Source organism: Gymnogyps californianus, chromosome 18 (genome assembly GCF_018139145.2).
Source record: "Gymnogyps californianus isolate 813 chromosome 18, ASM1813914v2, whole genome shotgun sequence".
Classification (NCBI taxonomy): domain Eukaryota; kingdom Metazoa; phylum Chordata; class Aves; order Accipitriformes; family Cathartidae; genus Gymnogyps; species Gymnogyps californianus.
Window position 1 is genome coordinate 923,947 of NC_059488.1, and position 17,183 is coordinate 941,129.

A 17,183-nucleotide genomic window follows, 5' to 3' on the forward strand; every position below is an offset into this window, starting at 1 on the left:
AGATAGCGGCGAGCGGCGCAGCAGCTGCGCTGCAGCACGGCGAGCTGGGGCCGGGGGCGGCGTGCCGAGAGCCACGGGAGGCTGCGGCAGGGCTCTGGCTGTGGGGCACCGTCCGCCGGCACAGCCCCCCCAAAGCCCCACACACAGCCCCACACCCCCCCCCCCTCTGATCCCTTGCACCCCCACTAAGCACCATGCCCCCCCAGCAGCCATATGCACCCTACCTCCCCCTGCACACCCCACTGCAGCCCCCAGCACCCTCCTACAGCCCCCGCACCCCTCTATGCACCCCAGGCTCACCACGCACCCCCCCGTGCAGCCCTCATCCACCTTCTCACCTGCCCCCCAGCTCTGCTTTGCTGCCCCCCATTGCCCCATTGCAGCCCCCCAACCCCTCTCCCCCCCCCCCGGACTCCAGCACAGCCCCCTAAATCCACCCCATCTCCCCTGCGCCCTCCTTGCAGCCCTCCCTGTCCCCTCCCACAAGCCCCTGACACCCCAATTGCACCCCAAATGCTTCATCGCATCTCCCAGCTGCTGGCACCAGGAGGGTGACGTGGTGTCCCCAGACCGGTGACGTGGCTTCCCCCATCCCCACAAGGACCTGCCCACGCGGGGATCTGCGGGGCCATTTCTCTCTCCTGGCTTCTCCCGCTGAAGCCCGGCGTGTCCCCCACCCGGGTCCCCAGCCATGCCCGGGTGGCAGCGAGGACATTGGCAGCACAGCCAGCCTCAGGCATTCACCGAGTGCACCCAGTCTCACCCACCCGGGCAGGCAAGGGTTGGGGGTCGGGGGTCAGGGGGTTGGGGTGTCAGGGCCCCATCCAGCTCTGATCGGAGGCATCCCCACCCCTTTTGCACCAAAACGAGCAGCAGCATCTCCCCTTCCCTGCTCACCCCCCACGCTGGGGACATGCCAGCGCTGTCCCCATCCTGCACCCATGAGAGCGAGACTAGAGGGACAGCGGCCAGGGGGACGGCACAAAAGTGGTGAGGCACTGGGAGCAACTCCCGCTCCAGAATCCGGCCTTGAACGTGGAGCCGGGGAGTGAGCAGGAGCGGGTGACCGTGCCTGCAGGCAGCCCTCGCCTGGATTTAAACCCAAGAAAGCTCCTGAGCTCGGCAGTCCCTCCCCATCCGCAGGGCCAGCGCTGCCCTGGGGACCTGTCACAGCCTCTCGGGCTCTGTGCCACAACCCGTTATCTTCTCATCACAGGGTTGCACCTCGTTGTGAAAGCTGGGTGCTGGCAGAAGCCGTTGCAAGCAGCTTCCTCTCCGCTGAAACGGCCGTTTCGGCTGTGTGACTGCCCCGGGTCGAGGTTTCGAGGCTGCGTGTCCCCACAGGGGGCACAGCCCTGATGCTCGGCCACCTCCTTCCCAGCCTGGCATGGTCCTACCACATAGCCCAGCACAGCCTTCGGCCCCCGCGCTGGGGCCAGATCCTCCCCCCTCTCTGCGCCAACGGGGAACTGGTCCTCTTGTGCAACCTCCCGGCTGGGTGGCGGAGCAGGATGGGGACCAGTGGGGCCACATGCATGGGGACCGGCCTCGGCGCTGCCTGGGGCTGCCCACCCATCATTAGCAAGAGCACAGAGCTCTCCCCGGCCTGGAGGGACCCTCAGTACCGACCAGCCGGGCTGTGGGAGCCGGTTTTGGGGAGAATGGCTGGGAAACATCATCCCCTGAACCCGTGCCAAAGGCTGACCCCAAACCAGCTGAGAGCTGCCTGTTCCTGGCCCTTCCCACATCTAAAATGAGCGCGTTTGGGGAAGGGTCATCCCCAGGAGCCATTTAACCCCCCCAAGTCCTCTCTCCCATCACGGGCCAACCTGGACACTGGGAGAGCCCAGAGCTTCATCCCAGCCTGGGACAGACATTACACCAACAAGGAGATTTTACAACCAGCTCATCTGGGAACGTCTGTGAGCATCTTTGCTCGCACGTGGCCAAACCGGCTCCCACAGCAACGTCCTGGCCATGTTTAAGCTGCTGGTGGGACCTGGAGTGCTTTGAAAACCCAGCTTGGAGGCATGAAGCTTGGCATGGCTGCAGCAGCCATGGGAGCATTTCAGGGCTTGGGATGCCGGAGTGACTTTGAAAGACTTTTAATTCACCTGCAGCCAGGCACTGCCCCGCTGTCCCTGTCCCCCCCGCAGCACACCCGGGCCCTTCTTCCAGCGAGCACTCGTTCGAGGTTAATAGGGCTGGAGAAATGGGCTGCCACCCAGCACTTACTCCTGAAAGGCCCCATTTCTTCCTTAATTGCAACTCAAAATCAAATTAGCGGTTTTAAATTTACTCTGTGCCCAAGAGGTACCATGCGGGGGGGGGGAGGACACGCTGTACCCTTCGTCCTTATGTAATAAAAAGGGTAAATTCCTGCTTTGAGGGCAAAATTGCTGCCACCTCTGCCCTAGCTGGCCCATTGCTTCAGTGTCTTTGGGGCCCCACAGATGGAGATGCTCATCCTGGATTCAGGATGAGCCTTTGGGGTGATGGAGATGCTCATCCTGGATTTGGGGCTGCTCCAGCTTCCCCAAGCAGTCACATCATTGGGCTCACTGCGGGGGGTTCTGTGACCACCGGGAGCCCCCGGCACTGCTGCCAGGGCTGCATGTGCCCCCCACACCCACGAAGGATGGCGGGGAAGCGGGTGCAGGGCCAGGGAGCCAGGTCATGGCTGTGGCACGCTCGGGGCCGGGGATGGCACCGGCTGCATTATTGATGCTGTAATTCAGCACCCATGGGCTGGGATGTGGCATCCTCTCGGCTGCTTCTGCTGCAAATTTCTGCCTCTCCCAGCTGGAGACTTGCCATCATGGTGACCCCAGGGTCCATTTGGTGCAGGCAGCGGGTGGTCCCCACTGATGCCATTTGCCGGTGCTGCCGGCTGCGTGCCAGGCCCCCGGGCAGTCCCTGTGTGCCGCTGGGGATGGTGTGGAGAGGGGCACGTGGCAGGGCCCATGGGTGCGTCTGCCTCACTGGAGCAGGGCAGAGGGAGCCCAACGCTGCCCGTGTCCCTGCCTGGCTCCCTTCCCCAGCGGGTGCCACCTGGGCCAGGCTGGCAAATCCTCCCCCCAGTACACCAAATCAGGGAGGAACGGGACATCCAATTTAAGAGCCCTCGGTGTGGCTGGAGACCGCTTGCCAAGGTGGGCAGGGTACACCACGGTGCTCAGCCATGTGTGGTGGGACTGGGCAAGGAGAGGACACAACCATGTCAGAGCCAAGAGCCAGGGTCGAGGAGGAGGTGTCAGTCCAGGGGAAAGCCCTTCCTCTGGGTATCTCCCCCTCAACTTGCCCCACGGACCGAGCGGGGCCAGGGCGCAGCATCCCGGCTGCTGCTGTGCAGCCCCAGTCCTGCCCGCAGCGACGCGCCCCCCCCGGAGACGCCGGCTCGCCGTTCGTTCCAATATAATCTTTATTGGGGAGACTGATGGGGGTTAGAACAAGGCCGGGTATAAAACATGATCATCGTCACAACCAGCAGCGGGAGGCATTGGCAGAGCAACACAGATACGGTATCGGCCCCCGTTCTCCACCGGCAGCGGGGTGGTACCCGGGGCTGCGCCGTTGGCATCGCCTGCTCCCTCGGGGCGGGCAGGGGGGGGACGGTTCGGCCCCTCTCCCTGGATGGATGCTGGGCTTCGGCCAGCGCCGGGGGCTGCTCCTCCCTCCAGGGTGCGGGGCTCTGCGGGGCCCCTCTGGCTCACCCAGCCCCGGTGCCCTGGGACCGGGCGGCGTGTGCCCCTGCTGCCGCAGCCGTCCTGGGTTGTGGTGCTCAGCCCCACGGGAGCACCCGCAAATTATGGCTTTTTCATTTTTTTTAGGCTTATTTTTTTGCTTTTTTGGCAGCAAACTTACCCCTCCAGGTGCCCTGGAGAAAGCACGACTGGACACAGGGGGCTGCCGCCCTGCCAGCCCCTCCGCACAGGGGTCAGAGCAGAGGTGCTGCGCCAGGGAAGGGACCGTGGGCAGGAGCCAGACCTCTGCCACCCTGCCCAGCCAAATCCCCTTGCTGGAACCAGCAATTTGGGGTACCGGACCCCACGCTGCCCCCCCAAGCCATCCCGTGGGGCATCGGTGCAGGGCCCCGGGCGGAGCAGCAGAGAACGGGCACAGCTCAATGCCTTTGTGAACGCATAGCGGCCTGGGACAGGGCGGCTGGGGATGGACAGGGAAAAAACAAGAATCCTCCAAAATGAGGATAAAGTGGAGCTTTCCTCAAGGGCCTGCGGAGGAAACGGGCCGCGTGTCTGCTCGCAACCGAGGGGCCGGTGCGGCGGCTTGGCGTGGCTACAACGACTCGGGCGCATGGCGGCTTGGCCGCTGAGATGAAAGCTTTGGCAAATAACTTACAGAGAAGGAGGCGGGGGGGGGCAGCTGAGGACCTGTCCTTGCCTCCCGTGCCAGGCAGGCGACGCAGCGTGGCACCGTGCACCTCCAGGGCTCCTTGTGCCGCTGCCGGTGGCCACGGGGCGATAGGGAGGGTGTCGCTCCGGTTGGGACCCAGCGTCCACTCTCAGGAGCCGCAGGGAGAGAGGAGGGAGAAGGCGCCCGGGGAAGGAGCATGGCGAGATGCTCGATGCACAGCGGGGCCACCCGCCACAGGACCGGGGGGAGCCGGAGCCCCTGGATGCGCTGGTAGATGTGCTCCCCATCCCAGTGTCCCTCTCCCCGGGCACCACAGGGGTGTAGGGGGCTGCCGTTAGGTCCCAGCGTCCCCATTGCCCCCGCCAGTGCTGGCAAGGATGCCGGTCCCACATCCTTGGCCACGACGAGCATCAGAGCATCCCCGGGCTGTGCCACCGGCAAAGAAGGGACTGGGGACCGGTCGCGGCGCCGCACCATCCTCTCCCACCCGCCGGCCGCCCTGCTGTCGGGAGGTGCGGGCAGGGGCACGGGGCTCACATGATGGTGCAGGAAGACAGCGGGTTTCGGATGTGGCAGGTGCAGGCAGCCCCGCAGTACTGGCGAAAGGTCTGGTAGCAGCTGCGGTCGGTGTCGCTGCTCCACTGGACGGGGTTGGCGGCCAGGGCCTCGGCCGGCAGTCTGTTGAGGATACTGGTGTTGACGGCCAGCGCCGCCAGCCCGTAGTCGGTGAAGAGGACGGTCTCCCGCTTGCAGGTGGGGCAAGAGATGAACTTGTACTTGGGGCAGGACTCGTAGAGGATCTGCAGGCACTCCTCGCACACCGAGTGCAGGCAGGAGAGGATGCGGGGCCGCTTGTTGGTGAAGTTGTACATGTGGCCGCAGGTGGGGCACTCGAGGGGCTCGCAGGGCGTCGAGGGGTGCAGCACGTACTGGTTGACAATCACCTCGTCCGACGGCGGCTGCCGGTGGTAGCAGACCTCCGAGCTGCCCTTCCGCTGGCTCTGGTACCCGCGCTCTCGCCGCGGCAGGGGGGGAGTCCGGGGCAGCGGCAGGGGGCCGGGGGTGGCATCCAAGGCGGGGATGTCCCCGCACGCCTGGTTGACGATGATCTCGGACTCGGAGGGCCACGCGCGCTTGGCCACGAGGGGCGGCTCGCGGCGCGGGGCTGGCGCGTAGCGCGGCTGCGAGGCCTGCAGCTCCGAAAACTTCTCCGGGTGGATGATTTTCATTGCCTCCATTTTAATGATGACCTGTTGCCCTTTCAGACACGACATGAGTATCGTTTTCACATTACTGTCCACTGCTCTGGGGTCTCCGAGGGACGCCTGCATGAGGCTAAAACATGCCGGCAGCCTGCTGAGCTTTCAATCTCGGTCTGGCTGCAGAGCAGGAGCAGGGGGAGCAGCCGCTGGCACGGGAGAGCATCCTGGGGAGAAGGGGCAGTGCCAGCGGGCCCCGCGCCCCTCTTCTCCGGCCAGCCCCGGGGGTGCCGGGCGCGAGGCCGGGGCAGGCAGGGGAAGGCAGGGCTCACAGCAGCATCCTGCCTGCCTTGGAGGACGCTCTTGGGCAGGCGATCAAAGCGCAGGCTCCCCGCAGCGCCTCGCCGGGATGTTAACGTGACATTGGCCGTCACTCGGCAGCCCCCACCTTCGCCTTCACTGGCACTTCCCGCGCCAGATCAGCTGCAGTTGGGAACGGTAAATTGGGGACCGTGGCGCCGGGCGCTGCCCGGGGCAGGTGAGTCCGGGGGGGTCTCGCAGGAACTGGGGGCAGCCCTCGCCTTGCCCCGGCCCCCGCCTCTGCCCGGCCTTTATTCCTGTTTACGCGCCGTGGGATCCTCGTGGCGCTGAAGAATGTGTTTGCAAATTCCTTTGCTCTGACTTCCCGGCTCTCCCACTTGCCGTCACCAGCAGCTCCCGCGGGGCAGGGGCTCAGGGAGCATCCCACGCCGGAGGGCAGCTCACCTTGGCTGGTGCCGGGGCTGCTGCGTGCCTTGTTCCCTCCGTCCCCGGCACCTCTGTCCCCAGCTCAGCTTCGTGCTCGCTGGAAATGAAAAGCAAGAGGGGCTTGGATCCAAGGCTCTTCAGGGATCTACTGGCTGCCAGCGCTCCCTCGGGACGCGTGCCCGCTTGCATCCCGGCAATTTGGCGATTGAGCCCTGCAGGTCCTGTCCATCCGCCCGCGTGTTTGGGCCAGAGGAAGTGGGAGCAGGCAGGTATTTCCCCCCAGGCATCTCCTCAGTGGCCCGGAGCGTGGGGTCCCGGGTCCCCCCTCTGCCCTGGGGGCCAGGAGGGCAGCTCCCCCTGCGCCCCGCTGGGATGCAGGGCCCCTCCCGGGGGGGCTCCCCCACCGACCTGCCTCTGCTCAGGGTTTTCTCTCACGTTTAGCCCCTCCTCTGCTCAGTGGATCTATTTTTACCTCCATCGCTTGCTCCTGATCTGTCCCTGCTATTATCCCTCCCTCCAGCTTCCTCTCCCCCATCCCAGCTCCCTGCCCTTGTCCCGGGGCTGCTGGAGAGGACAGGCCATGTTTGGGGGCAGGAGATGGGGGGCAGGCAGCCAGCCCGTGGCCATTTTCTCCCTCAGCAGCCCCGGCGACAGCCTGTCTCTCCTCCGAGAAGGGTGAAGGCGCTCTCCTCCATCATGCTGCAAATCCTGTTAGAGGGATGCCTGCTCCCGCTGCGCCCTGCCAGGCCTGACGGAGGGGGCCCGAGGGGGCCATCTGGTTGCAGCAGCAGCCCTTGGGGACGGTGACAAGCCGTGGGGGGTTCAGCCCTGGATGCCCGGGAGCCGTGGGGGGCTGGATCCCAGCCCAATCCCAGTGGGGGTGTTCCTGGGGGTTATGCCCTGGCAGCACTGGGGTCCTGTAAGCATCCTGTGATGCCTGCCCTGGGGAGGGAGGCCTCGCGTCCTGCATCCCCCATCACGGGCCCACATCCTGCACCCCACATCCTGCATCCCGCACCCCACAAGCAGCGTATATATCCCCCCCCCCGCACAGCAGCACCCCCGGGTGCTCTCTGCCCGCAGGTCTCGCGCAAACACTCACCCGCAGCGCGCCGACGGGCACGGCGATCCGTGCGGCCAGGCAGCCGCCACGCACGGCCACCACGTTTCCACGCTCGCGCCGTCACACCCCTTCATGCACGGCCCTGGCGCAGCACCCCGCCGTACCCCGCATCCCCATCACCCCTGGGGCGACACAGCCCTCCCCAGCACCCCCCCCACGCCACACAGCATCATCCCCCCCCCCCCAATAACCTCCCACCGCAATCCCCAGCCCCACGCCCCCCTGCCCCACGCCGCGCTGGCAGGCTCGCAGCCCAGCGGTGCACACACATGTGCACACCCGCACACACACACGTCCTCACGCCCGCGCCTGCGCGCCCGCAGGGTGATGCCCCCCGGGCAGCCCGGCCAAAAGGACGGTCGCTGCCAGTCGTTACCTGCATTGGCCCGCCGTGCCTCGGACGGGGGATCCCGGTACGGCCGCGTCCCCAGTTTAACCTCCAGACCCCCCGTTCCGGCCCCGGTAAAGGTTTGGAGGCCCAAGCGGCTAAAGGTTATCTGAAAGGCAGAGGGATGCAGGCGCTGCCCGTGCGAAGTGCCGGCTCCCCGAGGATGCTGGCGGCTCTCCACCGCCGCTCCCGGCCGGGCCGTGGCTCCCGGTCCCGGCTTCCCACCGCCCCGCCGCCTCCTCCTCCAGCAGCTTTTCCCCGGCGGCGCGGGGAGGGTACCGGGCACAAAGGCAGGGCTGGCGGCGCCGGGCTCCCGCCGGCTCCTCTGGCTCCGGATGCTCCGCGGGGACCCGCTGCCGGGGGGAGGCGGCAGGTAAGCGCCGCTGCCGCCGCCGGGGAGGCACCTTCCGCCCGCCCCGCGGCTCCGCTCGCCCTCCCCCGGCTCCCCCCGCCGCCTCCTCCGGCCGCGGAGCCCCCGCTCCGCGCGGGGCTGATGCAACACTCCCCGGCCGACAGCGCAGGCTGGCTGCCTCGGGGGGGGGGGTGGGGGGTGTGCTGCAGCTTGGGCACCCCCTTTTTCCCCCCTCTCCGGCAGGTGCAGGCAGGCAGGCAGGCAGGCGGGCAGGCTCCGTCCCCGCTGTCCCGCGGGGCTCGGCGGGCGCGGGCGCTGCCTGCGCGCTCCCGCTCCGCTGCCGCCCGGCGCCCGCAGTGCCGCCGCAGTGGTGCAGCCGGCTCACATTTCTCTCGCTCAGCAGCGCCGGGGCCCCGCCGGCCGCAGCGCCCGACGCCCCGCGCACCCTCACCCCCCTCCCTGCCCCGCACACCGGGCCCCCCCCGCTCCCGGTCCCCCCCCCCCCCCCGCCCGCCGCCCCGCCGGGTCCTGCCCCGCCGCCGCCCCGCCGCGGCTCCGCTCCCTTTCCTGCCCCGGCCCCGCCGGGGCCCCGCTCCTTCTCCTCCACCCCCCTACCCCCGGCCGGGTCCCTGCGAGGTGTTTCGGAGGGGCCTGCAGTGACTCAGCATCCGCCGCTGGAAATGGCTCCGCGGCGCGGGCCGGGGAAGCGGGCGATGCTGCTTTTGGGGGCAGCGGTTTTGGAGCCAGCATCAAGGGAGCGTGTGGCAGCGGGGAGGGGGGCCCCTGCCAGCAGCCCCCGCAGCTTTCGGGGCTGGGGAAAGGCCCGAACACCAGTAATGCCCCCCCCACCACCACTTTTTCCCACTGCTGAATCAGAGCCATGCGCCCCACCGTGTCGCAAGGGACCCCTGCCCCACCGCCAGGCCTGACCCCGACCCACAGCCACCCCCCACACTCCCCCCACGAGGTGCTCCCCCCACGCTGAGGTCAAAACCCGACTGAGCATCCCAATCCCTGCTGAGCTCTAGGGAGGGGGGAGCAGGGTACAGCGTCTCGCTGGTCCCTGGGGGATGTGGTGGGCTCAGCATGGTGGGCGGGAGGGTCACACCGCCGCTGGGCACCAACAATGCCGTCAGGTCCCTGGGGAGCGCTGGGGAGCATCGTGCATTCCTGGGGTCTTGCTGTTTTGACCCCCTTCACTGGCAGAGGCAGGCACAAGCCCGTGGGCTGGGGACACCCCACACTGAGCCCTGGTTTGTACTTCCCGGCTCCTGCCGTGCCCTGGCAGATGTTAGAGGCTGGGCTGCCCTCTCCCCCCGCCATGGGTGCCTCCAGTGTGGGGAGTCTGCAGGCAGGCAGCCAAACCGGGCAGCCAGCCCCACATGGAGCCCCCCAACTCCCCAGCCACGCTCAGAGCTCACAGCCAGTTCACCCCAGCAACAGTGACCCAGGCACGTGCACACCCGAACCCAAAACCACTCCATCCCCCCATCCCACCCTGGCTGGGCCAGGGTGCTGGTGGGGGCTCACTGGGCTCCTTTGCATGCTGCTGGGGTTTCCCTGCTCATGTCGCCCACCACTCCCTTCGAGCTCTTTATACTCCTCAGTTGGCTCCCCGATTTTGCCTGCATTTTGATGCCCTCCCGCTGAAGGTTACCCTGCCCAGACCCGCTCGCTGGCCCTCCAGCCTTGCTGCAGCAAAGCCCTGGCTGCCGCTCACCCCTGTAACAAGGGGTCTGGGGGGGCCTGGAGCCACGCTGTGACCATGCAGCCACATCATGCTCATGCCGTCGCTGTCCCCGGCCCCTCTGTCAGTGGGACGGACACAGAAGCTAGAGCTCACATATTTCGCTGAACAGCTCTGCGTTCCCGCTGTCAGCCCGGAGGAAAGCTCAGCTCCATCAGGCCTTATGCACCCCATAGATGATCCGACCATCCACGCTCCAGGCAATGATGCTAAAAATCTCACCTAGATGCCTGGCCTGGAGGAGATGACCAAACCCACCCAGTCCAGAGGGATCCCCTGGCACCCCAAGGGCTCAGCCATGCTCCATCCTCGGGCTGGACTGACCCTAGAGCGTGGCTTCCCCCTGGGGACCACACAGCTTGACCCACCGGCTGCCTCCGCCTGGAAATCCATGCTCCCCTGTTGACAACGTTAGCGGTTGTATTTTTAATCTTCTAGTTTCTCTCGTTGGATAAGGGCTTTTGTAACGACTTCGCCTCTAGTCCCTCTAAGTGTAATTCTTTGATGTGCTCACCTGCCGAAATCAGTGTGAGGCTGCTGCTGTCTGGCACCCTAACAGTGCTAAACAGGGATTCCCTTAATCTTCCCCATCCTCTCTGTGTCAGTTTTTGCTTACTTTCCTGCTAACGCTTCTGGATGCAGATAGCAAGAACCGATATATTATGCTTGAACTCCCAGAGCAAAGGAAATTGCAGGAAGTGAGTGAGCATGAGCCATTTTCTGTTATTAATTCATATGGCACCTCCGTGCTGACCCAGCTACACGGTGTTATTCCACGAGTTAAGCAACAGCTCTATTTAAAAATAATCATAAATGATATCAGGCATCTTTTCTGCTGAACGAAGAGTGTGTTTGTGCCAAGATGCCGGGGATCCTTGTGTTGTCTCAATGGCACTGCTAGTCTCTGCTTCGTGTGCTTTACGGACGTGGCACTGGATCCTCCCCATCCTGGCACAGCAGCACTTCTCAGCCTCTCCTCCACCTATTCAGGTACTTGTGAAGCAGTTTGCAGCCCAAGCCAAAGCCTGGCACTTCTTTTTCTCCTAGAGCTTGCATTAGGCTTGATGGGGTCCTTGGTGGCAAGTGCCACTGGTTAAGTCTTGTGCAGGAGAGGCTTTGGCCCCAAGTTTTCATCCCACCATGTGAGTGCTCAATGAGACTTGCAGAGCTCTCCCAGGCTTGCTTTTGGAGGTGCAGAGTTTCCCTCTTCTCTGCTGAGTAGGTTCACCAGGATCTCTGCTTTCCACCCCAAGCCCCAAATAATCTCATCCTTCAAAGCCCAGACCCTTCATCCTCGGCTGGGCCTGGGTGGCCGTGCTCTCGAGTGATGTCCCTACCAAACCCCAGCCCCTGTGGCCAACTCTAACATTTGCCTTTGGGTCTGGCCATACTCTTACTCCTGGGTTTAACACCTGATTTTGTCATATGTACATATACGCTGCATTATCTTTCATAAAAATCTATTGTATTGCGTGTTGTCATAAATGTGCATCTTTATGCTGCATGTGGATATTCTCAGCATGTCTTCTGAGCTGTGGTGATGTGATACGGCATGCTTTTCTGGGTTTTACAAACAGCACTGATTTATTTTACCATTTTGTGAGACCTTTCCAGCAGGCCAAGCATGTCCCTGGGTTTGGAGGAAGCTCCTTAGCTCAAGCGTACCTGCTGTTCCCCGTGTCCTGCTCCAAGCTCTGCTTGGACAGACATGCCGGAGCAGCTTTGCCAGTGGGTTCGCTTCATGCCGCCCAGATGAACAAAGTTTTGCTTTTTGTAATCAAGCGGTTACTTGTTGTAATCAGGTTGGTGTTGGTTCTGCTGGGACCGCCCTGCGTGCAACCACAGCTTCTTTCTGCAAAACTCATTGCTTTCCAGAGTCACAAATGAATCATTTCTAAACCTTTGCTTTACAGATGCATTGAGAGGCGTAACACCGCTGGCCAGTCTCTGCTGCAACTCCGCTGAGATGAACAGGGACACCAGAAGATAATTTGACTCTAAATTTCTTCCTCATCATCTGCATCAGCCATCATCAGCTCGGTTGTCCAGCTGCACGCTCAGGGTTTTGTTGCCCTTCTGGATTTATAATGCCTGCGGAGAAGGACCCATTCTAACCCTTCCTCGCCTGGTGCTGACTCTGTGCCGTGATGACAAACGTGTCTTCGCTTTCCACTGAACCCAAGTGAGCCAGCAGCTCCGCCTGTGCCAAGCCTTCCTGCCCCGCATCCCGGATCCCGTCTACGGCGTGCACACCTGGCATTGCGCGTTGCTGTCCGTGCTTCTGGCGGCAGCACCTGGGGTGCTTTGGCAATGACTCACGCCACTTTTATTTACTACTTGCTGCTCTCATTACAGAGTTCGTTTGACCGGGTCCTGCACACATCAACAGCTCTTTCCAAAATCCAGCCTGTTTCTTGCAATGATCTTGTTTTGCGCTGGTGAATCACTCATCACACAGATAATTCACCCACAAAAAAATGAGCTCATCTTCAGTTTTCCAGAGAGCAGCTTTATCGGCAGGTCTGCGGCGCCGGAGGGACGACCCAGCCCAGCGTGGCTGGGAGAGATGCGGTACCTATGCTCCACATTTAGTCTTTTCATCCTCCATGCTCCATCGTGCCATGCTCCATCCCCTCAGGATTGTCTCTCCTTCCTGGGGCATAGCATCAGGAGAAGGGACCCCAAGTGCCACGATCGCCACGCTCCCAGGTTGAGATCCTCCAGCCCCCACAACAGCCCAGCACAGACACCAACAGAAGAGGAAAGCAGGACAGCTCTCACACCGCGCATCTGCCACGCAGCTCCACCAAAACTATCGCAGGAGCTGTCGACAGCTCCTGGGATGTGCAGCGTGCCCAGGCAGAGCAAACACCATTTTGAAGGAAGGATGCTATTAAAAAATCTGCCAAGAAACCAGCAGAATTTCTTGTTGCCAGCTGGTTGCTTAAGGATGCAACCAGCTGCTGCAGAGCTGGTTGCTCTGGTTTCTGTTTGAAGCAGCAGAAGTGTGTAGGTTGGTGGTGGTCAGGACCTGACCATTGATGCTCTTGCAGTACAGTCCTAACGCATTGATGGGGGTTTGGATGTGGTCACTTCTAGGCTTGCAGCCCTCTACAGAGACTCTACCATGAGAAAAATGATGCTCAGAAGATCTGCAAAGTGGTCTGAAGCCTGTGGCTCTTCCATGTGCTACCACACACAAACCTTGAGATTATGGGAATTACAAGCTCCACGGCACGACAGACCTACACGGATGGTGGTCTGGCCAGCTTGAAGGTTATGGATGTTCCTGAACATCAACCAACATCTGCCCCAACAGATCCCGAGGGGTATAATCATTATTTTTACTATTTATTCAGTTTAGTGATTAATACTGTGGCCATTTCTGGGAGCCCTTGGTGTGAAGTGGGCGCCCACCTTGCTGGTGCTGCACCGATGGCAGGAGGGCAGGGAGGAGGAGGAGGGATGCACATGGGCTGGGGGGAGATCAAGGCAGCAGGGCCAGAGAGACCGTCTCTCTCCTCGGATGCAGTGACCTTCATTCCCCTCCCCACCAGCTCCCTGCCTGCAGACCTAGGGTTGCTCAGCTGCCAGAAAAGAAGACTCATAGAAAATTTATTGCTCTCCACAGTTATCTCAGAGGAGGAGGGAGAGAGGGTGAGGATCAATAGCCACAAGCCAGGACATGGGAAATTCCAGCTGTATTTCTCTATAGCTACGTAGGGAAAAGCTTTTTCACTTTGAGGGTCAAACACTGGACTGGGGCACAGAGAGGTGGTGGGATCTCCAGCCTTACGGATGTTCAAAGCTGCCCTGCACAAGGTCCAGAGCAACACGCTGGCCATGCTTTGAGCAGGGGGTTGGACTCCGCTATGGGAGTGGGATCAGCTGCAGTCCCCGTGGGGCAAGTGGAGTCCCCCGCTCCCATCAGAGCCCCCTTCTTCATCTGGGGGCTGCATCTCCCCCAGCCCCGTGTATGCACAGTCCCACAGACTCCCAAGGCAAGGAGGATTTCACGTCTTGCTGGTGACACGGCTGCACCACAGTCACATCAGAAGCTCCCTCCTGGTCCTGCAGTGCTACCAGGGCTGTTGGGGAGATCTGGAGCTCCCTGGGGGCTGCTGGCCTGGGCAGGGGCTGACCACAAAAACCCAGAGCCACATTTCAGGGGTGAGAAGGTGCAAAGAAGACCCATGTCCTTTAGAAAACACCTTGTGCCCAAGCAAAAGAGGACAGGGATGGCCCAGAAATAGAAATGGCAGCTCTGCAGAAACCTTCCCCCTTCCCATCCAGCCCAGCTGATGCTGGGTTTAACAGAGCCTGAGGGATTTGAGGCTCAGTAGAAACCAGAGCATGTACCGGAGCTGGGATACGGCCGTTCTTCCCAGCCCTCCTTGGCCGGGTTGGGCGGGTGCAGGGCTGGTGGAGCAGCCCTGGTGCCGGCGATGCTGGGGCTGAGGCAGATGCCTTGTAATTGTGGTGACATTTAGCGTTTGCTTTGCTGGCTCCCTGGGAGAGCCCGGCACTGCCCGCGCTTGTAACCTGACAGCGCTGCTCGCCGGGATGCAGCGGCGAGACACAAACTGGGTCAGGGAGAAGGAGGCGGCGCGGCGGCTGCGTGCGCCTTCGAGATGCCTGTCAGCAGCACGGTGGGGCAAAATGGTCCTGGCACGGGTGAAGAGGTGCCCAAACTCCCGCTCGTCCCTCCCGGGTGCTGCCTCAGCTGGGGCATGGCTCCAAAGAGCAGCCCAGCACTGAAGCAGCAATCTGTTTTTGCAGCAGAATTTCAGCTTTTTCAGGAAAACTTCCCTGAATGCAGCGGATGGGACCCGCCGAGCCCTGCCAGGCTCCTGGCCACTGCCACCCCTTGCTCTGAATGCAGCCTTGCACATGAGGCTGTGGCCGTGCTCGCGGGTGGTGGGATCCTGCTGTCCCAACGTGGCTGTCCCGGGGTTCCCGGCAGGACCTGGGGGCACAATGTGCTCCCCCATCCCTGCTCCCAGCAGCTGACAACAACCCCCGGGTCTCCTGCCATCCCTTCTGCTTGGCTTGGGCAACCGATGCTCTTATATGGAGCATCACAGTTGCATTTCTAGGTCAGCTGGGTGAATTTGAGTGTTGACCCGAGGATTTTATTTTCCCTGCATGCCTGTAACCCTCCCGGGGAGCTGTGTGGGTGCAGGGCCAGGAGCTGCCCCCAGCACAGCTCCTGCTCCGGCACAGCGGCAGCTTCCTGCGGCACAGCGGCTGCCGGGCGCGCGGGGGCCGCCGGAGCAGGCGCTCCTTTGCTGCGGTTTGAGCACGGGGAACTGAGCCGCCACTTGCTCTGAGCGTGCAGCGGGGAGAGCTTCAGCTGGGGGAAGAGCGGCGGCTTGCAGACCTGGGGACGGGCGGTTGCAGGGGGGAGGCAGGGGGGGGAGGCAGGAGGAAACGCGGGAGCTGGTGAACTCCCTGGCATCGCCTTGGGTGGAAGCTGGGAGCCATGTAGAGCCCTTGGCAGAGGGTCTGTGGGAGGGGGCTGCACCCCGAGGGGCAGGGACGGCGTGCTGTACCGGCTGTTGGGGAGGTTTCACAGGGCTGACAGCATTATCTGGCCTTGGGGTTTCCACCACCTCTTCCTCTCCCTGATTTCTTCAGTCCTCCAAGGGCCTGGCCAATATATTTGGTGCCAGGAGCCATCCTGAGATGCTATGGGAGGACCCCGTGGTCTGCCTTTCCCCGCTGCTCCCTCCAGAGAGGATCCCCTGCCCGGTGCCTTGGCTGGAGGGGGACCCCTGGGAACAAGGGGGTTGTCGCAGCCCAGTGCTCCTGTGCAGGCTGCGGGGAAGCAAGCGGTCACACCAGAGCCAGCTCCATGCCCGGTGTGACATGGGAAGGTGAGGTCTTTCCATGTAACGGAAACCAGTGCTCCAGCCTGGAAGGGGACCCGACATGCCCAGAGTGCTGGGGGAGCCGTCGGGGTGCCGTCGGGGTGCCATCGGGGACTGTGCTGTGTCCCCAGGACAGGACACGGGTAACCAGAAAGACTTGTACCACCGTGAGCCATGCCCCTGTCTGCTGGGGGCACGTGAGGGTTTGGGGGGGATGGAAAGCTGTGCAGGGTGCCGAGCACCCACGCAGCCCCCAGGATGCTCTGGAGCCCTCATGGTCCTACGGATGGGGGAAAAGGTGCAGTTTTGGGTGCAGGCTCGAGGATGAGGGCCATCCCCCAGCAAGGCAGAAGGGGTCTCTGGGGAGCCCCCCACCTGCCAGGGCTCACCCAGGCCCTGGCTTTCTGCAGGACCTTGATCTACGCACGGGGGGTTGGGGCCAGCGGAGCTGCGGAGAAGGCTCTGCACCAGCGCAGGGGCTGCCTGCCCGGCGGCTGCCCGCGTGCCAGCACAGAGCTGCCAGGCTGCGCGAGCCCGGCACTCGCATCTCTCGGCAGCACGACAGACACAAATGGGAGCAGACAGGCCGGCTCGAGCGGTAAAGATCAAACCCCGGGAGCCCGGGGCTGCTGTCAGTGCAAGACAGGGCGCTCGGAGCCATCCCGGGAGTGGCAGCCCCATTGCTCGCCCTGCCTGGTGATGCCCCTACTAAAGTGCTGTGTTCCCGCATGGCTGCAGCGCGGTGCTGCTGGCAGAGTGCAGGCAGGAGCCTGCCGGGGGGCTGCCCACGCTGCCTCCATGCTGCAGCGACCACGGCAGGGGCTGGCCGTGGCTCAGGACTATGCCATGGGGAGAGGATACAGGGTTTTGCTTGCCCTGGATTTCAGATCTGGGGGGATGTACAAGCCGCTGCCAGGGTGCAGGAATAAACGGCCCTGCTCCTCCCGCTGGGCTCTGCCGACGGGGATGCTGCTGCCCCCAGCACCTCCCCAGGGGCTGTGCCCTGGCTTCTCCACGGGCTCAGGAGGGCAGAGGGGAAGGTGGCCCCGAAACACGGCCCTGCCGGGAACCGCTGCAGAAAGCCCCCCTCTGCGGGGCCGCGGGGCTGCCCCAGCCTGCGTCGGCGGGTGGAAACTTCAACCGCCCGCCCCAGGCTCTTGCTGAGCTGGTGGCTGCGGGAGGATGGTGACCCCACGGTAGCACGTGGGTCATGGCTTGCAGGAAGCCAGCTGGCTGCACCCACGCTCCTGGGGAGGGAGGCAGGGGGAGCACCCTGCGTGGCTGGGGCCAGGACGGGCAGCACCCACCAAGGCAATTTGAAGGAGCAGAGGCAGATGCCAGTGGCACAGGGCTGGCAGCCCAGGAGCTGCAGGTCCAGGCACA

At 63.3% G+C, this 17,183-nt stretch overlaps 1 protein-coding gene across 2 annotated transcripts; it reads right to left on the minus strand.

Annotated features, from left to right (window-relative positions):
- Nucleotides 1-3,412: 3,412 nt before the first annotated feature.
- Nucleotides 3,413-8,004, minus strand: RNF208 (ring finger protein 208). 2 transcript variants are annotated; one of them, XM_050907951.1, is made up of 2 exons: nt 7,820-8,004; nt 3,413-6,417 (listed from the first exon to the last, which is right to left on the minus strand). In XM_050907951.1, the coding sequence occupies exon 2, from the start codon at nt 5,703-5,705 to the stop codon at nt 4,908-4,910; it is 798 nt and encodes a 265-aa protein (XP_050763908.1). In that variant the 5' UTR covers nt 5,706-6,417; nt 7,820-8,004; the 3' UTR covers nt 3,413-4,907. The 2 variants fall into 2 exon arrangements, with proteins under 2 accessions (XP_050763908.1, XP_050763909.1); XM_050907952.1 differs by lacking the exon at nt 7,820-8,004 and adding an exon at nt 7,423-7,443.
- Nucleotides 8,005-17,183: the final 9,179 nt, after the last annotated feature.

What these genes read in the sequence shown, in the direction of transcription:
- RNF208 (XM_050907951.1), bottom strand. Translation starts at nt 5,705, where the DNA reads ATGCAGGCGTCCCTCGGAGACCCCAGAGCAGTGGACAGTAATGTGAAA.